The 19641-nt window shown below is 46.5% G+C and overlaps 1 protein-coding gene across 2 annotated transcripts; it reads left to right on the forward strand.

Moving 5' to 3' along the window:
- Positions 1-8329: 8329 nt before the first annotated feature.
- On the forward strand, positions 8330-19272 carry ANXA4 (annexin A4). 2 transcript variants are annotated; one of them, XM_054804676.1, is made up of 14 exons: positions 8330-8484; positions 8585-8680; positions 12522-12578; positions 13224-13299; positions 13729-13823; positions 14104-14217; positions 14388-14478; positions 14939-15018; positions 15420-15476; positions 15935-16028; positions 16520-16615; positions 17060-17118; positions 17455-17577; positions 17840-19272. In XM_054804676.1, exons 3-14 carry the CDS (start codon positions 12576-12578, stop codon positions 17897-17899), a joined length of 948 nt encoding a protein of 315 aa, XP_054660651.1. In that variant the 5' UTR covers positions 8330-8484; positions 8585-8680; positions 12522-12575; the 3' UTR covers positions 17900-19272. The 2 variants fall into 2 exon arrangements, with proteins under 2 accessions (XP_054660651.1, XP_054660650.1); XM_054804675.1 differs by lacking the exons at positions 8330-8484; positions 8585-8680 and adding an exon at positions 8883-9148.
- Positions 19273-19641: the final 369 nt, after the last annotated feature.

Consider the following 19641-nt stretch of genomic DNA (forward strand, 5'->3'; position numbering starts at 1 on the left):
CCCCCCCACTGGCAGAGCCACCCGGGGGCGCGGCCGTCACCCTCCTCCCCACAGAGCGGTGGAGGGGCGAATGCCCCTTTGCGGGGGGGGGAGAGAGTAGGAGTAGGCGGAATGGCCGCAGCCGGCCGCGGGGCACCCTGGGAATTGTAGTTCTCCTTCACCAAGCGGTAATTGCCGTGGACGCCACACCGCCGCGGCTGGGACGACAACTCCCGGCATGCAGCGCGGCTCCGCCAGGGCTAGGTGGGGGGAAGAAGAGGAGGGGGCGCGGGGCGACGTTTTGGCGGGGCCTGCGGAGAGAGAGCCCGGTGGGGAGGCTGACCCTCAGCCCGGCCGGCAGGGATGGGGTCCCCAGAGGGCCGTGGGAGGGTGCCCGTGGGCCATTTCTTCTCCTTGCTGACTAGGACGGGTGCAGAAATCCTGTCAGCAAGGAGCCGTGGCCCACACTGGCACCACACCTGACAGCGGCTTTTTACATTTGTTTTCGAAATAGTGTGCTTAAACTTGACATTTTCGTGTCATAATAATAAAAGTCCCCTGCTGTGACTGACATCTTGGGCTTGAGCTGAAATACAAGGCATGTCTTCACACAGGCCCTGCTAGGAAGCACTTGAGTTGAGAGCCTCAAGTAAAACTAGAGAGATCCCCAGCCCTCAAAACTCAGTGGGGTTTAAGCCTTTAAGCCTAGCAGTTGGTATTGTAAAGCCTGCACCTTAGATTTGCTATTAAATTACATCCTCCCCCTCCCCATTCCAGTACCTCATGCTGTTTGCAGCAAGATGCTCATGAGCAGCAATACAACTCATCCAAAGAGCCCAAAGTCCTCAAGTCAGGCTTCAGAGAAGTTTAGTTCAGCTAAAATCTCATGATATTTCCTTTAAATGCACTTTGAGGGTTTTTGCAGATTCCCCCCCCACCTCAGAAATCAGATTTTTCCAGCTTACAGCATCTGCAGCAGCTGGCTCCTTTCCTTTCCACATGCATTAACAGGAAAGGCCAGAGCTGGGATTTCAAACAGCAGAGGGAAACATTAAAATGGCAAAAATTAGTTTTCCCAGCCTGTGACCCAGAATACAGAAGCCCTACAAGCGTGCGGCTGCCAGAGGGATGCCTCAACAGCACCGTGCTCCTTCCTCCCCTCAGCTGGGGCCCAAGAGGAACCCAGAGCACGCTTGTGTTTTCCCAATGACTATTATTTCCTGTCTTATGGTAAGAACTACAGCCATCCTGCTGACAAGCTCCTGTCCCAAGCGGATAGGTTAGGCAGGCCCTGGTTACTGTGGGATGGCAAAAATGTTTACCCTTCACACAGCCCTTTTTCTTTTTCCTGCATCACTTTTGGGCACAGGCTTCCAGCAATGCCAACAAGACTGGATCAGCACATTGTAAACAGACCTCATTGTCATTCCCCCCCCCCCCCAGTGTTTGAAGACTTTTAAGATGCATATGGCTCTCAGAATAAACAAGTAAAATTGCTGATGATAATATTTAGCATGTGGGATACACAGGTCTAAGTGTATCACTGTACAGTTGCTTTTCTGCTGAGCCACTGTGCCTCTTCATTATGGTTAATTACCTCTTCCATCATCCTTGTTCTCAGCAGTTCTTGTAGGTAAGGGTCTACAAGCCCACCTTGCCAACCTCAAAGTCATCCTCATCATTCACCCCTAGTTTGTAGGGTGCTGCAGCTCCTATTGCACCTCATTTTAGGTACAAGACACCCTAAATCCACACAGTTGGAACTACAATCATTTCAGCCAGTCAGCTAACACAAGTATGAAAGCAGTCCTTTTTCATTTAACAGGCTTTAATCTGCATTAAACCTTGCTCAGCTGTGGTTTGGGGATGTGATGACTTGCCAGTGGTCAGTACAAAAGGTTCACTTGCCCTTCAGATTAAATATGAACTGGGTAAAGTCAGTTGCTTCTATCAATTAAATTTTTTTAATTACTCTAACCTGTGAAAGATCCCCAGGCACCTATTAAGACTGAGATAAAACACCCAGTGCAAAAAGGGTCCAATAACCAGTGATTTCTGGGGACTCCACAGAACTGAACAATTTCCAAGGAAATTGGGCATCTCTGTACAGTACAGGGAAATGACTCATTTCCAACTAAAGCAGATAAAGCCCACTGCCATGCAGAGAGCTTGCAGATGCACTGCTGAACATCCTAACCAGGCACTGAGAAAAATACTTTTAAAAAGTACCTGGGAGCACCAAGGTCTAATGCAGGCAAGCATCAGACCCACATACAACTATGGAGCCCTGACATTCTGGCCACAGGCACAAGAACTCCATTGGTGACCCTTTTGGGGAGCACAACAGAGGCTGGTCCTCAGTTGCAGACACTCATGATATTCTTTATTCCAGAAGGCATGAGGCTCAGCTGCACTGCTGCAACCCCAGTGACCTTCATAGGGATCAGAGGGAACCGAGCCTGAAAGCTTTAAGTGAAAAAGCTGATCAGTGATGGCCAGCAGAGACACGGTCCAGTATTTCTCCTGTGTTAGCCTGGAGCAACTCCACGGTGCTCACTGATTTGTCCCACTGCAGAGGGAAACCTCAGTCTGTCAATCTTAAACACCAAATTTTAGCTGTTAAAATCCTGTGACACTAGGTTTAAAATATTCAAGTCCTGATGATGTGGGCAGAGCTGTTCGCCTGCATAATTGTCTCCCTGATACCCGGTTCCCCTATGCTGCTAAGAAAACGCATTCAAATCCCCAGGAAGAAGCACATTAATACAGCTGCATCCCTCTTGATCAAACTTTCCAGACAGCTCAGCGTTTTCTAAGTAAAAACAGGCTTTTGGGAAGGTTTCACGCAAGTGACCTAAAAGCGAGGGCACACTGACCTCTCCTGGGCATTTCCAGAAGTGGCAACAAGGTAGAAAAGAGCCTACGCAGCTTTTTGTGCTTGGTTATACATAGCCATCCAGGGGCAGCAAGGCAATAGTCATATTTTCCTGTATTCAGCGCGTAGTAAAGTCTTCTCATCCAGTTATTTTTATCTTGACGAGAATGTTCCCTTAACCACACACATTTACTGCAAAACTTTCTGTCAAGCTTCTCACCAGCTAACTAGTATTAGGGCTCCTATTCTATCCACCTCTCTTTCTGCCCATGTTTTCTGGAATCCAAGGATTTCTTTTAAGTGTATTGTCATGGCCCACAAACCGACCGGAAAACCCATCAGTTTTCTTTACCACCCTCAAAAAAAGGTCAACTCTCAAGCACATTATCATCTAGCTAGCAATTTGGCTAGGTTCAGAGTTCTGCAGAGGAACAAAAAGATGACTCAAACTCATATCTATATTTTACCTGTTTAAGAACCAAAAGTTTCCACATCTTCCATACATCCTGTTTGCCCTTACACACTCACTTCCTGGAAGCAGAAGCCAACATCTTCCATCAATAGCAATGGCACTCATGGCCTATATAGAGTAGACACACGTGGAAATAATTGAGGTGATTGAGCTCTGTAGGTTCATGCATGTTTGATGTAATACTATGCGTAGCCTGGATCGATACTGCGTAATGGGACTGACCACCAAGTCAAAAAGAGCCATGCTTCTCAAGAGCATGACTTCATACTACTAATATATGCTATTGTTTAAAGCTTTAATTTCTTTTCTTCATTAAGAGAAATTTGCAGATTGGGTTCTCACTGAGAAAGGATTTATCATCAGCTGTGTTTCGAGTGTCAGGGTCCTGAGCATACTTTCATTGCCCCAAGCAGTCTCACCTGGGCACACTTTGCTCATTGACTGTGACCTCCATTTAAGCACAGGCCCAGGAGACTCACTCTTCCTTTGAGGCAGGTGTAGGGCAGTCCTGGCTGTGGTTCTAGGTTTTGGCTTTGCTGGGCAAGCTCTGACTTGTGTTTTAAGTAGAGATGTTTCTTAGTGCTTCTAACTTGGTTTCTTAGGTAGGTTGTGGTCTTGCTTCCTTGCTTTGCCCTGTGATCACCATGGTGGTGGTTGATGAAGCTGGTTACTGTCCCAACTATCTTTAGGCATGGCAGGACTGGGTCCTGTTGGCATCCTTTGCTCCTAACCTGTTTTCTTGTGTGGAGCAGCCCTGCTCTTGCTGCTTTTTAGCACCAGATATGTCATGCTAAGATGCTTAACATGTTTTCCCTACTCCAAGCACTGCATCAGCCAGTTTCTATCATATTTCTGTGAAGGACTGAATGCATGTGGGCCTTAGAAGCCACCCTTAGCTGGGCAGTCAGCTCTGTTTCCATCCCCTAGAGCTGGGTTATAGCCAAAACACAGAGCAGCTAAGTCAGATAAAGCTACATAGAGGCAGATATTAATTAAGAAGAGAAAAAAAAATGAAAGCCCTTCATTTCCTCTTCAGAACTATATGTATGCTAATTGAAGTAAACATTCATTAAGCCCATTAAATGAAATTTAGGCTTGATAAGACATTTAAGGCTGCTGGAAGCAATGGTGTAGCAGTTTATAGCCTGCAGCTTTGGGGAAGGAGGGTTGAGGTTGTGCCACAACTAATACATGGCTTCCACAGGGGCATTAGGAGTTTCCCTGGCTGAATGTTTCTCCATGGAGCTGGCAAATGCCGTAAGGCCTGAGGATAATGTCATATCAATTAGTCTTAGTAGTGGGGGTTTGTTTGAGACAAAGTTGTTATATTTGTACAAACTGTAATGTGAATGCAATTATAGTGGTCTAGCCCATCTCTTGAGCTTAATTTAAATAGGCTATACCACGACAAGCAGTGTAATTATGATTGCACTGCATCCATGCCAGGTGATGTCTTCCTAGCAATGGCTTATGAAGGCCGGGCAACCCTCGACCATGTGAAGGCTCCTGAGCATCTTCTGACAGAGCCTGTGCCCTCAGCTCTGCTGGGGATGTTAAAGCAGACCTGTTTTCCCTGGTTCCTTTTGTACAATGGAAGGTGAAACAACACAAGCAACTAGGATCAAGAGCAAGCGACAACTCGTATGACTGCAAGGGGCTCTTTAAAAGGTAAAGTGTCACCCCACAAGTGCCTAACCATCTTCACAGCCCCACTGTAGAGGCGCTTGCTGACTCCAGTCCCCCTTTGGATGGTATCCATTAGCACAGGCAGCCGACGAAGCTGTCAACCAACCAATGGCCCAGGACTGTTTGCCTTCCCTGCTGTTTATAGCTTTACTTAATAAAACAGTAGACTGGGCTCATGGCCAAGTGCAGCCTTAAGTTTCTCTGTAAGAGAAAGGCAGAGCGTGTGGGTATTTCTGCGATGGAGTCAACACAGCATATGCTGTGGGACAGCAGTCTGGAAAGCACTGAGTATGGTGGCATCTGAGACACTGTTATAGCTGTCACTGTTATAAATTGTAATAGCATCCAGGATGTCTTCTTGTGTGCGTGCCTGCAGAACATGCAAGCATCCCCATCTTAAAAATCTTATAATTGAATCATGCTTGAAATTGGGTGTTTGACTCCTGACTTTTTCATACAGCTGCTTGTTGCTGTCTCCCCTTACAATTTGTTTTCTAAGGCTTGTAGACCACCGCATCTTAGTGGTCTCTTGTTTTAAAGGCACTTTAGGTTAGAGGGATTTTCTCAAACCAGTTCTGCTCCCCTGTTGGTTCTTGGCCTTGTGTGACACATATGTTTATGCAATCAACCCAGGTCCATCCAGAGAGCCCTTGAACTTGCAGAGCAGTACTGATACGCTGTGCTCAGGGCTTTGTAAGTCCTGTCTGGATTGCTAAGCGGTGGAGTGCTGCACATTCCCCTGGTAATACTGACTGTGCACAACAGCATTTCTAATGGTTATGGTAGGTAATGAAGAGCGAAGAACTCTCATTTCTTATGTGAATTGGGATATTTCAGTCTTCCCACCTCAAATAAACACTGCTTACCTATTTCTGGGAGTGTGTGTGTTACCTTCCTTCCTCTCTTTGTGTTAAAAGGACTCCGCTCAAATTATAGAACAAAAGCTTCAGGCTGGCTCTTCCTAGGATCATCCCCAAAACACCACTGTTTCTGCACCAAGGCTACCTCTGACCTATGGAAATGGACATTTCATCCTATACAGCGCTGAGCTGGAGGTAAGGAGCCATTCTTGCTCTAAGCGTCAAAAGTACCCCTACGTCCCTGCAGCGAGTCCTTGTATCTGCAGGTAACTTTGTGATTAAGCTGATATTCATCTGCAGAATGTGAGAATTCTTTACCCTCTTACATGCATATGAAAACTGGTGCTTTAGAAAAGCAAGCACTGGCTTTGGCCTCCACCCTAACCTCAGCTGCGCGCTGCTATGGAGACAGTAGTCTGAGCTACAGCATTGCAACACAGCTCTGACAGCACTTGTGCAACAGTTGAATAACCCCATTTTCCGGGGCTGCCGACTGCAAACTGCTGGTGCTGAGGTATAAAAATGAGCATTCCCTTATGAACTTCCTGAAAACACTGGCATAATCCCCAAGGGCTCAAATTCTGGCCCTCACTTAAATCTGTGGGAGATTGGCTAATGACCTTGTTAGGGCCTCGGTGAATGAGGTGAGGCTATTTCTCCAAAGCTAAAGGCAGGTACCTGCTAATCAAATGATACATTGAAAATCTCTCCTTCCAGCACCAGGTTCCTCTACTCTTTGAGGTGCAAATTTAAAAAGCCAGGTCCTTAGGGCAAAAACATAAATGCTGCCGTTTTCCAAGAGGTTCAGCTCTGTTTTTATTGTGGGACCTAGATTAAATACCTCCTGCTTAACAGGCTAGCTGCTTGAGCATATTTATTTACTTAATGCACACAGCCCTGTCTTTGTGATCTTTGATTGTTATTATGTCTCTTGCAGAGATGGGAGAACAGCAGGATGGAGTGGGAATACAGAGCAGGTATGCAACCAGGTAAAGTCCAGGTATTTGGAGAGCTTTATAATGAGGGGTGTGTTAAAATTATTGATGGGACAAACAGGAAATATCAGTGAAAAGCAATGTACTTTGGCACTTACTACACTGATAGGAACTGTGGGTTTGTCCATTACTGTCCCTCTTTTGATGTGAGGACAGCAAAGCTATGCTAGGTGGTGCCTCAGGCTGGAGATATTAAAGGATAGCCATAGCCTTTCCATCCTTTAAGACATGAAAGCTGAGCAGACCCTAGACAAAAGGCTCCTGGGGAGACAAAGCTTTGTCCCCTGAACTTTACATGGGAAACTTCTCCTACAGCAACAACCCCTTGCCTTCCTGAAGGGAGCAGCCCTTGCAGCACAAGGTACAACAGGGTGCAGTCCACCATTGCCCTAAATCCCTTGTCCTTCCATCCACTTTCCAGAAAAGCTTGGCTAACTCTGAGCACGGTCAGAAGCTTTTGTACCTTGGTGGTATTTTTTTTTCCTTTCTGGTCCAAACAATCGTGATTGTCTGAAATGGATGGCTGCAGAGCCAGCATCCGTAACCAGCCAAGATTATAGGGAACTCAGCTGTGTGTTGGGTCAGGACCTGGCTTCCAAAGGGGCTACACTTCCATAACGAATCCTGGATGGCCAAAAACATCCACACAAACACTTTGCATCTTCAAGTATTCCTCCCTATTTAGAGCCTCTCCCAGGGGGAAAGAAAAGATTAAATTATGTGAATCATGAATGGCAGGATTGGTGCAATATTTAAAGGATAAAAAACTTCCAGAGAAGATGAATAACTTGCAGTCTAGAATAATTACTGTTGCATATATCATTGAGTTCAGTGTCAGAGCCTCTCAGTCCTTGGGGCTGAAGAGGCTTGAAAGCAAGCAGAAGAATGAAGCTTTTGAAAATACACAGGCTAAAAAAAAAATATCAGAGGCAACCTAAGATGGAGAAACACAGCAGTTCTGCTGGTGGATTAAAATGAGCGGGTATGGGCCCAGAGCTGCAGCCAGCTGATGTGAGAGGAAGGGATGAGAATGGAAACTTTAACAGATGTAGGAAAGAGAAGAGATTCTCCTTAGTGACTGTTGATAATACGTACTAGTCCACGCTGGATCCTGGTTGGGGTAAAGTGCCAGATTTTGCAAGGAAAGAGACTCTGCAATGGAAAAGGAGAGTGCTTGTGGCTCGAACCCTGTTTTTCTGTTACCTTCTGTTCACAATGTCCCCCCGCATCAGCAGGGAGCGAGTAGGTGCTGGCTGGGCTCCGTGGGGCTGGTTTTGGGCGGCTGAGCTGCAGCCGGAGCTGTAATAAGCCAGCTGCACAGGCACGCTCACTGAAGCACAGCCTGCATTCATCTGAGCTGCTAAATTTAGGTCTCTTCCAGCAAAAGAGCATGTGCAAAGAGGCACAGGGATGAGATATAACTGTCGTATGAGCTGGAAAAAGGAACCTGAGAGGGTTGATTTACCCGTTATAATAACTGTACTTTTGGCATCAGAGGAGACCAAAGTCCCTGAGGATAAACACAGGGAAGACAAGATATGTATTATTGCAAGATTGATTACCCTCTGTCAGCCTCATGATCTTGTCCAAGAGTGACCCTGCCAGTGTCACATCGGGGTAAAACTGAAATCCTTTTGCCTGAAGTGCTTTGACTTTAGGGTGGTGCCATTTATTGGGGAAAAAATAATCATCGTTATGAAAAAAATTGTTCTTACAGAAATCATGGCTGTTTGTGAGGCAAAGTTCTCAGACAAGGGGGAAGGATGCTGAAGACCTGGAGAGGTGCTGTGGGAGCAAAGGAGACTCAATACAGGTAAGAAATCCCCACAGACAGCACGGGGGGGAGGAACAGGACTTCTTGCTCGAGGCTGTCGCTGACTGTGTACTCCACGCCGTCGTTCGCCTCGCTCCCCCCTTGGTACGCCCTTTTGTACACCAGCTAGAGACCTCGGGCGCTGGCTGCAGTCAGAGAGACCCTCAGAAGCCATCCGAGCCTGCCAGGGCACTTTTACTCCCAAGGGCCTCTGCGTAACCCCAAATGTGTGTTTCCTAAATGTGCATGAGGCTGCCTGGGGAATCTCTCCCTGCTCTGGATTCCACCCAACTGTTTACGGAAGGGCAGAGGAGGGGAGCAGGGCTGGATTGCCTTCCTGTCAGGCATGCAGAAAAGCTGTTTTGCGCCAGCGAGTCCCTCCCTGCTCCAGGGCGGGGACTTTGCCATCCAGGACAAGCTGAGCAAAGCTCTCCCCATTCCTGCCAAGGCACCCCCTTAGGACAGCAGGTGAGTGCCACGCTAACTGGGAGGGGGGTCCCCTTTGGCATGGGGAAGGGGTTGCACGGCTAGAGGTGCCTGGGAAGATGCCAAGCACTGTCCCCCGCTCGCCAGACCGCAGCGGCTGGTAGTGTGGCTGTGCGGGAGCGGGACGGCCCTTGGCTGGGTGGATGCCTCGTTGGGAGCCGCGACGCCAAGGCATTGGGGCACTGGGGCAGCCCTGGAGGGCGCAGGCCTGGGGTGAGGGAGGACGGGGAGGTGGGTTGTGGGAAGGAGGAAGATGGCTGACTCTTCCCAGGCACAGGGAGTGTGGGTTGTAATTCCTGCGTCTGCTGTGCCCCGTGGCCAAGCTGGCACGTCCTCCGCGCTGGGTGCTGGAGTGTGGAGGGCATGGCAGGGGGCTTGTGAAGTGGCTTCGGGTGGGCACGCAGGCTGAAGTGAGGAGTACCCGGCTCTGCTAATTCAGTATTTTTATTCCTTTTGAGGGCAGTAGCCAGATAAATGTCATCGTGTGGGAGGTGCTGGGGTATTTCAGCTGGCTGGGGGCTCACCAGCAGAAGGGAGATCCTTTCCTGAGCTGCAAATCGGGCTGGGAGCAGGGTCAGTCACCTTGCTAGGAGCCCCAGACCTGCACCAGCGCTCTGTGTCTCCTGAAGCACAGCCAGCTGTGGAGGGAGCAGGCTGTATCCAGCGCACTGGAAACAGCTGGCGCTGGCAGAGCCATGGAAAAGCTGATCTGGCGCAGGGTGTGGGTTTGTGTTCGAGTAAACGTGCACCGAATGAAAGAACTAGTCAAACTAGTCCAGTGTTTGCTTTGCAAGGGCATGGGTCGCAAAACACTGGTTTCCCACTCCAGATCCTAGATCCTAGACTGGCAACATGTGTACGAGCTCAAACTTGGGGGGGAAAGACCTGTTTATTTCCTGTTAAGCTGTTGGGAGCTTTGCTTGCCGGGAGCTGCGTGCACTCTGTGCACAGTCAGGGAACCTTGATTCGGAGCAAGTCTGAATTTGAATTGGCCAGCACACACAATAGTTTCAGCTGTTTTCTGATAAATGAAGTTTATTCTGGATTCAGCTTTTAGAGGACATTGATGTGAGCTTATAATGGCCTGATTAGCTGATAAAGCCTGGCAGGAAATGGTCATCTATGGAAAAAAATTTAAATAATGGGAGGGATGCCTCATACACCTGCACTCTGTCATCTGGCCGCAGTATTTTGAGCCTATTCTGAGCCAGGTTTACTGTATCAGCAATCTCAGGCCTTTATTCTGGGGTGAAGCAAATAACATCAGGATGGGGATTAGCCAGGGCACCCTTAGCACTTGTTAGCTGACTCTTTGCATGCAGAGTTTAATTCTTCAAAACATGGAGTTGTTGCTCCTGTCCTGAAGCTGTTTTTCCCCATTTGAGCTGTAGGCCAAGACTTGCATTAAGCTGCTGAGCGCTGGCAAATCTGAGCAATCCCTTTCCCTCTGTAGTAGCAAAGGGAGTGGCTAGGAGAGTTTTATTCATCTAATGCCCCAGCCTGAGCAGTTCATGGAGACACCTTCACCTCTGAAAGGGAGCAAGGTGGTTACAGGGGCAGGGACCATTGCTGGAGAACCTGGCTGAACTGCCGAGCGCTTTCCACCTGTAACTTCAGTGGCTCGGTTCTCATGGCACCGCACACAGAAATATACTGGGACCAAACCAGCACTTGCAGATTGCACAGTGGGGTTAGCACCGCTGCCTTTTGCAGTGCTCTACTCTTTGTATTCCCAGTGACGTTTAAGATGGATGAAGAAATCGGAATCTTAGTCAATATTCAATGTGGCATTTCTGTTATAATTTGATATTGCAGGAGCACTTGCCCTGAATCCAGTGCACACAGCCTTTCCTCGTGTTTTTGTTCCTTTCTGCCAGCTCATTTGCACTCGGTATTTTTCTGCCTCCCACCCCCTTTTCCTTGTTTAGTGACCTTTCTTTTGCCCTCTCATCGACTTGCTAAACCAGCCTGTCTAATATTCCTGCTTCGATGTACAAACCAAAGGAATGGTAAAACTGCATCAGAAAAAAACATCTATGAAATTCGAAGCCATTATTTAGTGTCTGGCTAAAGCAAAATAAAAGTTGGCTTTATATTTCTAGAAAAGATTAAAGAACAAAGATGACTTTTCTGAGGTGTAGGTCATAATTTGACCACTGAACTATATCATCATATGAAAGAAAGCAAACTCCACACTAATAATTTTCCATACGTTTCCTGATTGCCCAGGATGCAATAACGTACAGATGACCTGGAGAGCGCTCAGGAGCGCTGGTGTGTGACACATCTGTGGTGAATGTCACACTGAGAGTTAACTTGCCTGAACAGCATCCTCCGATGATATTCTGGATTTGTAAGGGTCATGTGAAGCATGAGCAAAGACGCTCCTGTTCTTGCACAACTGTCTGGGCTCATTGATAGCAGCTATTAAGCACCATGAGCAGGATTAGGGAGAGATGCCGTCAGCTGCTGGCATCACTGCTTCTACTTAAGGGCTTAATGCGAGAACCTTGGCTCATGCTGTGTTGAACTTGAGCTGCAGGGAAGTGAACCTTGTCCTAGAACTTGACATCCTGTCCACCTACCAGGGATACGGGAAAATACTTTCATGTATAGGCCCTATGCATGAAAACAAAATTATAAGCAGAAAAAAATAAACCCTGAGGAGATGGCAAATAAGTTGTTTGTGTTTTTTTTTTTTTTGAGGGCTTTAACAGTCAGTTAAAACTGCCGTCCTACAAGGAATTACACATTGCACCAAATGGAGATGTTGAATACAGCAGATTTTAAGAAAGAGGGAAAATAATCCTCCTGTCCCAGTCTTCCAGTGAGGTTATCCTTAGCATGCTCATCCACACCTCGATGTTGTCTCTGCCTCCCAGGGAGGCTCCCTGTGAAGGCTGTTAGGACTGTGCAGGCACCCTCAGGCTCTCACCTGGCAAGGTCAAACCCACGTCTTTTGAAGGGCATGGGAATCAAGACTATTTTCTTTGCTCCCAGGGCAACGTTGTCTGCTTCTCCTCGTAGCCTCACCCAGGCTGTCAAGCTAGCCATAGAAAAGAAATTTCTTAAATTACTAGTGCTAATCATCTACTTGTGCACCACATCCCTCTTTCAGACAGGGCGAACGCCCTTGCCCTGTGCTGTTGCAAGCCAGCCTTCGTTCGTTCAGTACGACACAGGACTGGAATCTCCAGGATGCTGCTACGGGCGTTCAGTAGGGCTGTTCAAAAGCTGCTTTTAGGCCTCAGAGAAATTAGATGGTTGCTTAACCAGCCCCAATAATTGGCAAGGGTAGGTATATTCTATTAATTATTTGCTAGAAAACTAACACTTCCTCTGTTTTTCATTACAGTTGTCTAACTGCCTGGGGACTCAGACAATAGCAGATTGACCAAAGACAAGAGCGATGGTGAGTGTGCATGTTTTCTGTACCATGCTGTGCCAAGCATTTGATCAGATAAACATGGGGAGTGTATCTCAGATAAGGACACAGCAGGAAGAGCACCATCACTGTCTGCCCCTTTATGCGGGGTGAGTTTATCGCTTCTCTCTGCATCCTCATGCTAGAGGTGAATAACTCATGCATACGGGCTTTTCCATTTGGGGAGCTAATGGAAAATCCGGTCAGATATTAGTTCAAAGAGCATGAATTTCTCCAGATAAACTTCCTGGGCATATTATTCTTTTCAGGTTCAACCTGCAAGGTAGCCATCTATATGGTAGTTATTCCTGTGCCTAACCTATGTGATTGTTAAGCAGTGTTTTGCTGATGATTTTCATGGGAACAGGAAATTGGAAACCAGATACTCCATGGGCAGCTATACGATGATATTTTCTTCTTTTAGTTATGTCCCTGTGGCTTATATCTTATGTGGCTGGGAAGTCCCTCTAGAATAAACTGTTTCTCTTTAGGGTAGGATGGAAGCCTGATATAAAATCACTCATGTTTGGTGGGGGGACTTTACTTGATTTTTTTTTTTTTTTTAATTCACCTCTACTGTATGTATGCATCACTTCGAGTCTGTCTTTCATAACTCCTCTTCTGTGGGTTTAGGCAACAATCAAGGGGGTCTCGAGTTTCAGTGCTGAGCAAGAAGCACAGGCACTAAGGAAGGCTATGAAGGGATTTGGTAAGTTGGTCTCCTTCCACTGTTAAACCCTCTTTTTTTTCTCCCCCCCGCCCCCGAGCATTGGGAATGTTTTGTCTGGCGGTTTGTTAGAGGGGAAGTCTAGCCATTTGCATTGCTCCCCTGCCCTGTGAGGGCACTGAAAGGAATCAAGCAACTCGATCAGGCTGAGACTTGAACCCAACTTGAAATCCAAGTCTTGGCCACAAAAACATCCTTGGTCAGGCCCTGTTTTCTCTCTCCTGTGGTGTGGTACTGCCATGCCACTGGCTGAGTTGAGGCACTTCTGTATGTTGATCTAGTCCCCAGTGCTGTTGAGAACCAGGTTGTGTAAGGAGCAGAAGATGGCTAATGGCACGCTCTGGACAAGACCAGAGCATGCTTCTGGTGCTTGTGCAAGCAGCCTGACTGATTTCCATTGGTTTCTTCCAGGCACAGATGAAGATGCCATCATCGAGATTTTGACCAAACTAAATGTTTCCCAACGTCAGCAGGTTCTGATCACCTATAAAAGCAGTATTGGCAGGGTAGGTGGTCTTCAGAGATTTAGCGACTGTGGCTTTATCCGGGAGATGCAGACAATTTTGGGGTTCTGTCACTTGGGTGAAATGTGAACAACATCCTAGTCTCCACAACAGTAAGGTTAGCACAAGCTTTCCCTGGCCAAGTTTGTTTTGGTCTTGTTCACTTCTGAGCAACGGTTCATCCAAGGAGAGTTGGAGCATGAAGAAAAGTGGTGAACGAGTTCTTTCTGTTCTCGAAGGCTCTATCTTCTCCCAACGCCTTTCTTCTCTCTCTGTCTTCTAGGATTTGATTGATGACTTGAAGTCTGAACTGAGTGGGAATTTTGAAAGGGTGATCATTGGCATGATGACTCCTACCACCATGTACGATGTACATGAACTGAGGAGGGCTTTGAAGGTTCGGAAATCTTCCTTTTATGTTGCTTAGGTTCTGGTCAATTTAGTATGATATGGCATAATTATAAATTTATTATTTTTTTTATTATTAACTAATAATTTAAAAAATCCTAATTGCACATCAAAACAGTCCTCATTATAATCTTGGATCTTGTCTTTGCAATTCCTTAGGGTGCAGGAACAGATGAAGGTTGCCTGATTGAAATTCTGGCTTCTCGCACAAACGAAGAGATTCGGCGCATTAATGAGAACTACAAACTTCGTATGTAGTGCAAGCTGCAAGCCATACCATACTGAAAAGTGACTTATGTGTATGCATGGACAAGTGAAGAGGAAAGAGAGGGGTCTGTTAGCCTTTAAATGTGACACATCAGCCAATACAACTATTGCCATTCGTCCAGAGAGAACCTCTGAGTTAGAGGTGTCAGGACTGCTAACAGCCTCAAGGGCTAGAATTTCACCCAGAAATTGAATCGGTCTAAATAAAATGGGATGGGGTGGTTATGTCTATCAGTTGCATGTTTGTCCACGTGTGGATCTATTGCCAGTTTTATACTGGCTCTGCTTCTTAATTTTGCCCTGTAGCACTAAATGTGATGGCTGGGTTGCTCCGATGATGTTTAGAGCCCTGAGCACAGTTCTATACTTACCCAGCTAACGGCTGGCAAATGTTGTGGACCAACAGTCCTAACAGATGTTGTGTGTGTGTGTGCTCTTGCTAGAATACGGCTGTACCCTTGAGGAGGACATTGTCTCTGACACATCTTCCATGTTTCGAAGAGTCCTCGTGTCCCTCGCAACGGTAAGTCCAGGCTAAGGGAAATGGGGGTGAGTCCTCCTGTTGCTGATGGACATGCCTCTCACTTCAGCGATGAGGTGTTTCGGGCTGGCTTTTATTTCACTTACCTTGCGTTTCACCTCGCTTGCATTTCACACCCGGCTTCTGCAGGGAGAGGAGTCTGACTCTGGGTATGCGTTAATGCCGTGTGCTCTTTTTAAAATGGCCCAGTTAAAGTGGATTGCTGCTCATTTCAAAAGGAAGTACAAATCCCATCTGAGCCATATTTTGCTGTATTTGTAAGCTACTATTCAATTTGAAGGATTCCATTATGCATCTCCAGTAACTTGTTTTGAATGGGGGATTTGCTGGGCTTGCATTAGTTGCTCTGATGAAAAGCGTTTTTCATCCTTGTATCTCTGCAGGGAAACAGAGATGAGGGAATGTATGTGGATGATGCCCTTGCTCAGCAAGATGCTCAGGTGCGTAGCAGGTTTTTTCCTTTGCAAGAATTGTCTGCTCTTGTACCTGTGATGCGTGGTGAATCCCTGCTTTCTCTAGACCTCATTTTTTTTCCAAGGTAGAACAGTAAGCCTGAAGCTATGCTAGACAGCAGCACCCTAGGTGGAGGCCTGGGCTCTGTACTCAGTTTTGACCCTTAAAGAAGCCTCTTTGCTGTTCTGACTCAGCCGGTGACATGGGGGTAACAGTTCTTTGCAACTCTGTGGTGAGGGGTCTCTAGACAGGCTGGGCATTTGGGAGGGGAGAAGACATTTCAGTTGAGAGTTGCTGTGCTTGGTTAGTATTTGTTGGAAAATATCTGTGATCTAGACAAGCCACAGGCCAGCAGTGCTCAAGCACCAAGAAAGTAAAAATCTCATGTGTAGGTACACCTGGGCTTCTCAATTAGCCTTACTTTGTCTATTGTAATGTCTTCAAGTGCCTGTATGAAGCTGGGGAGAAGAAATGGGGAACAGATGAGGTACAATTTATGGCAATCCTCTGTACACGGAACAGATGCCACCTACTAAGAGGTAGGACCATCCGTGATGCCCTGGACTTTTTCTCTTTTTTTGAGGATGATACTTTTGTAGGAACTTTGTACTTGTTCATTAACTAATTGCAAACTCTTCCTGAGGCAGCAGGTATCCTAGAGCCCAGTCACATTGTATTCTTTAAGACCATTTTATTCCCCCCTGAGACAAAAAGGGACTTGATCAGTACAACTTGTAAATTGGAGATAATGAAGTGTGACTCCTATTGGGGCAGGGATGGAAAGAAGCTAAACATTTAAACTGCCATCATTAACTAGCAGTTCTTGAAAGTGCTAGCAGCAGTGGTGGGCCAATTAGCAAGACAGTTGATAATTGAAATGAATTCTTTCTGTGGGGGAGCCCTGATTTAGCTTACAATGTTCATGCAGAGTATGAGGAGCTTGATCTTGCCAAGCGATCCTTGGTGGTTTACGCACTGTATGCCCTGAAGCATCTCACTCGCTCTTTTTATCGCTGACTCTTCCTCCTAGTTTTTGATGCGTACAGAGGGATTGCTAATAAGGACATAGCAGACAGCATTAAATCTGAGATGTCGGGAGACCTCGAAGATGCTTTGTTAGCTGTGGGTGAGTTCCCTGCTTTTAAACTTTGTAGACAAAGTAATTAAATAATTAGAGATACCGTATCTTGCCCCGGCTGGCTGTTTACACAGCTTCAGGAGGCAGATACTGTTTGTCTTTTTCGCAAGCCACAGTGTTACACTCTTTGCAGATATAATCGGAGGAGAAAGCTCTGTGCTTTATGATAGTTTGCTTTCTCAAGCAATGCTTTGGGAGCTGACATTTGCTGTCAGGAGGTATTAAAGCCTTAAAGAAAATATTACTGGGCACAGAGACATCCGTTTACAGCAGGTGACTGGCTGTGGATGTCTGCTTTGTACCCGCTGTTCGTTGGCCCTGGACTGCATCGTTACGGAATAAACACCTCCACTGCGAAAGTGCCGTAGAGGTTTGGAAGACCTCCTTCGGTTTTTATTGACCTTAATTCTCTTGTTCTTGTCTCCCTTACAGTAAAGTGTATGCGAAACAAACCTGCGTATTTTGCTGAAAGACTCTATAAATCCATGAAGGTAAAGAGCTTTTGGTGTGAGATTGCTTTTTTGGTTTTGTTTTTTTTTTCCCCTTGCCTCTCCATACTCGCGTCAGTAGCATGACAGCAATCATTAGGTAAAGAGAAACTCTGCTATTAACTGAGGAGAAGAAAAAAAGTCTGAGCTTTTATATGGCCCTCTTTTCCCTCAGGAAGCTCAGAGCAATATTCTTGCTGCTAGTGGATCACTCCACTAATGCAAAACTGCTCTGATGAAGGACAGATCCCACAGAAGACCAAGTGCTAAAACCTTTGTGTCCCTCACTGATTTATCCAGAAGGCTTTGTTGTTGTACACGGTTGGTTTATTTCTTTAGGGCTTGGGAACAGATGACAGCACGCTGATCCGAGTGATGGTGTCTCGCTCCGAAATAGATATGCTGGATATCAGAAGGGAATTCCTGACCATGTATGGGAAATCGCTCCACTCCTTCATTAAGGTGAGCTTTTCAGTGTTAGAAACAAAGAGCTGGATTTGTTAAGCAGCTCAAAGGAGACAGAACCGCACTTGACACCTATTGGGTATTTTAGAGGAGCTGAAATTAAGGAGGCTTTACATCTGTGTACTGAAAATGGTCCTGAATGTTCTCGGTTCTTAAATTGTCAAAGAGGATACGAGCCCTACAACAAAGTGTACGCGCTGGAAAGAATCCAGCTTTGTATGGAGCTGTAAAACTAATTGTATTCCTTTTTTCTTTCTAGGGAGACTGCTCAGGAGACTATAGGAAAGTTCTGCTCAGACTCTGTGGTGGGGAGGATTAAAGAGGCCTGGTGTACTGCCTGGGTGATGGGAAGCAGTTGATCATAAGGAATTCTTTCTTTTTAATTTTTCCCAAATACCTTATTAATTGCTAAGAGCATCAACTTAGGTTAGTTAATGCTCTGGTTAGATAATGGCTGTTCTGGTTGACCCTTTTGATATGCTTTTACGTTTGGAACACCCATTTGTCTACTAACTGGGTGAGCAAAGCCTGTCTTAAACAGAATGCTGTAACCAAATATCTAAAAGCTAAATTGTTTCCTGACAAGTTGTCCCTTTGCCATTGCATTCACCAGCCAAACTTATCAACTGAAGCAAACTGGGATGCAGAATAGGAGAGGCTGCGCAGGGAAAAACTAACCTCATCGATACATGGAGGATGCAGAATGCAGGCTTGCTTCAGTTGTTGCAAGATAATTAAAACAGAGCAATCAATCATCTAAAATACGAGTACGTTTAGGTCTTAACTTGCCCTCTGTTAGTGTGGAGCATTAACAGCCTTGCTGCACTTTATGTATATGTTGCCTATAGATCTGTAGGTAGGGAAGATGTCACTGGTGACATCAGAAAAAACCTTTTGCTGCCCTGGTTACAGGTCAGCCCTGTGTTCTTGGTCTGTTTTCCTTGACTTGTGGGAGTATAAATCATCATAAACCATTCCTCTGGATAAAGTGATGTCATTAGAATGGTGCCTTTTAAGGAATGGCCCATCCCCAAAAACACACCTCATCAGCACTCCCTGATGCCTTAGACTGGGGTGCCTCGTACCAGGGCAGCTCACCCAATCTCCGCAGTGCCGGCTGGTCAGAGCCCTGGCTCACACTACCGCTCCAGGGTCCGGATTTTGTGCCTGTGCCTGACTGGGACTTCCACATCGACCGCTGGAAGGGACTTTTCCCCAGACCCTACACAACTGCCTGTTAAGCTGAGTGTTGTTTTCACTACAAAAATGTGGTTCTTATTTGGTTTAGCAATTATTTTTTTTAAAGCTGTTGGTATATAATCCTGCTTTGAAGGCATCAGGCTGAGGTTAGAATTTGAAGGCACAAATACCGATATGGCCTACACCCAATTCTGTCACTCATTTTCTTCTAAATTATGCTACTGTTGGCTTGAATAGGAGATACTTCTGTGGCCTCAAATAAAATGATTTCCTTTCTTGCTCTCTGTGCTGTAGTTGGAGAAACATTCCTAAGTTTTGGTGGGAGAGGAGGCAGAACTTCAGTTCTACTGAAGCCTTCTGCTCAGTGGAAGAAAAATTCTCTTACCCGGTACAACAGGCTAACAGACGCACTCAGGCTTGGTTTTGCGTTTAAATGCCTTGCGTTATGTTGCTGACTTTTTAAAAATGAATAAAGAATTTTATGATCATGTATTCTGGGTGAGGTAATGGTGAAATAACTGCGCCCTTGGTTTTTTTCACCACCTTCTGTGCTCCGCAGGTGCTTTATCTCCTATGCAGGGACCTGCATACACCAGCTGAGCGGGGAGAGGCTGCAGGGGGGTGCCCTTCAGCCCGGGGGGGTGCCCTTCAGCCCGACGGTGCCCTTCAGCCCGGGGGGTGCCCTTCAGCCCGGGCAGGGGGTGGAACACCACTATGGGGGGACACATCTCCTGCTCCTTAGGCGAATCCTGTGGGCCCAGCATGTGGCAATGCTGTAACTCCCTCTCCAGCAGCGCTTCGGGAAATGGTTTATAAAAATCCCGTGTCCGTGCGGTGTCGGGGGGCAGAGCCGGGGGTGCA

The sequence above is a fragment of the Grus americana genome, chromosome 26 (assembly GCF_028858705.1).
Source record: "Grus americana isolate bGruAme1 chromosome 26, bGruAme1.mat, whole genome shotgun sequence".
Classification (NCBI taxonomy): domain Eukaryota; kingdom Metazoa; phylum Chordata; class Aves; order Gruiformes; family Gruidae; genus Grus; species Grus americana.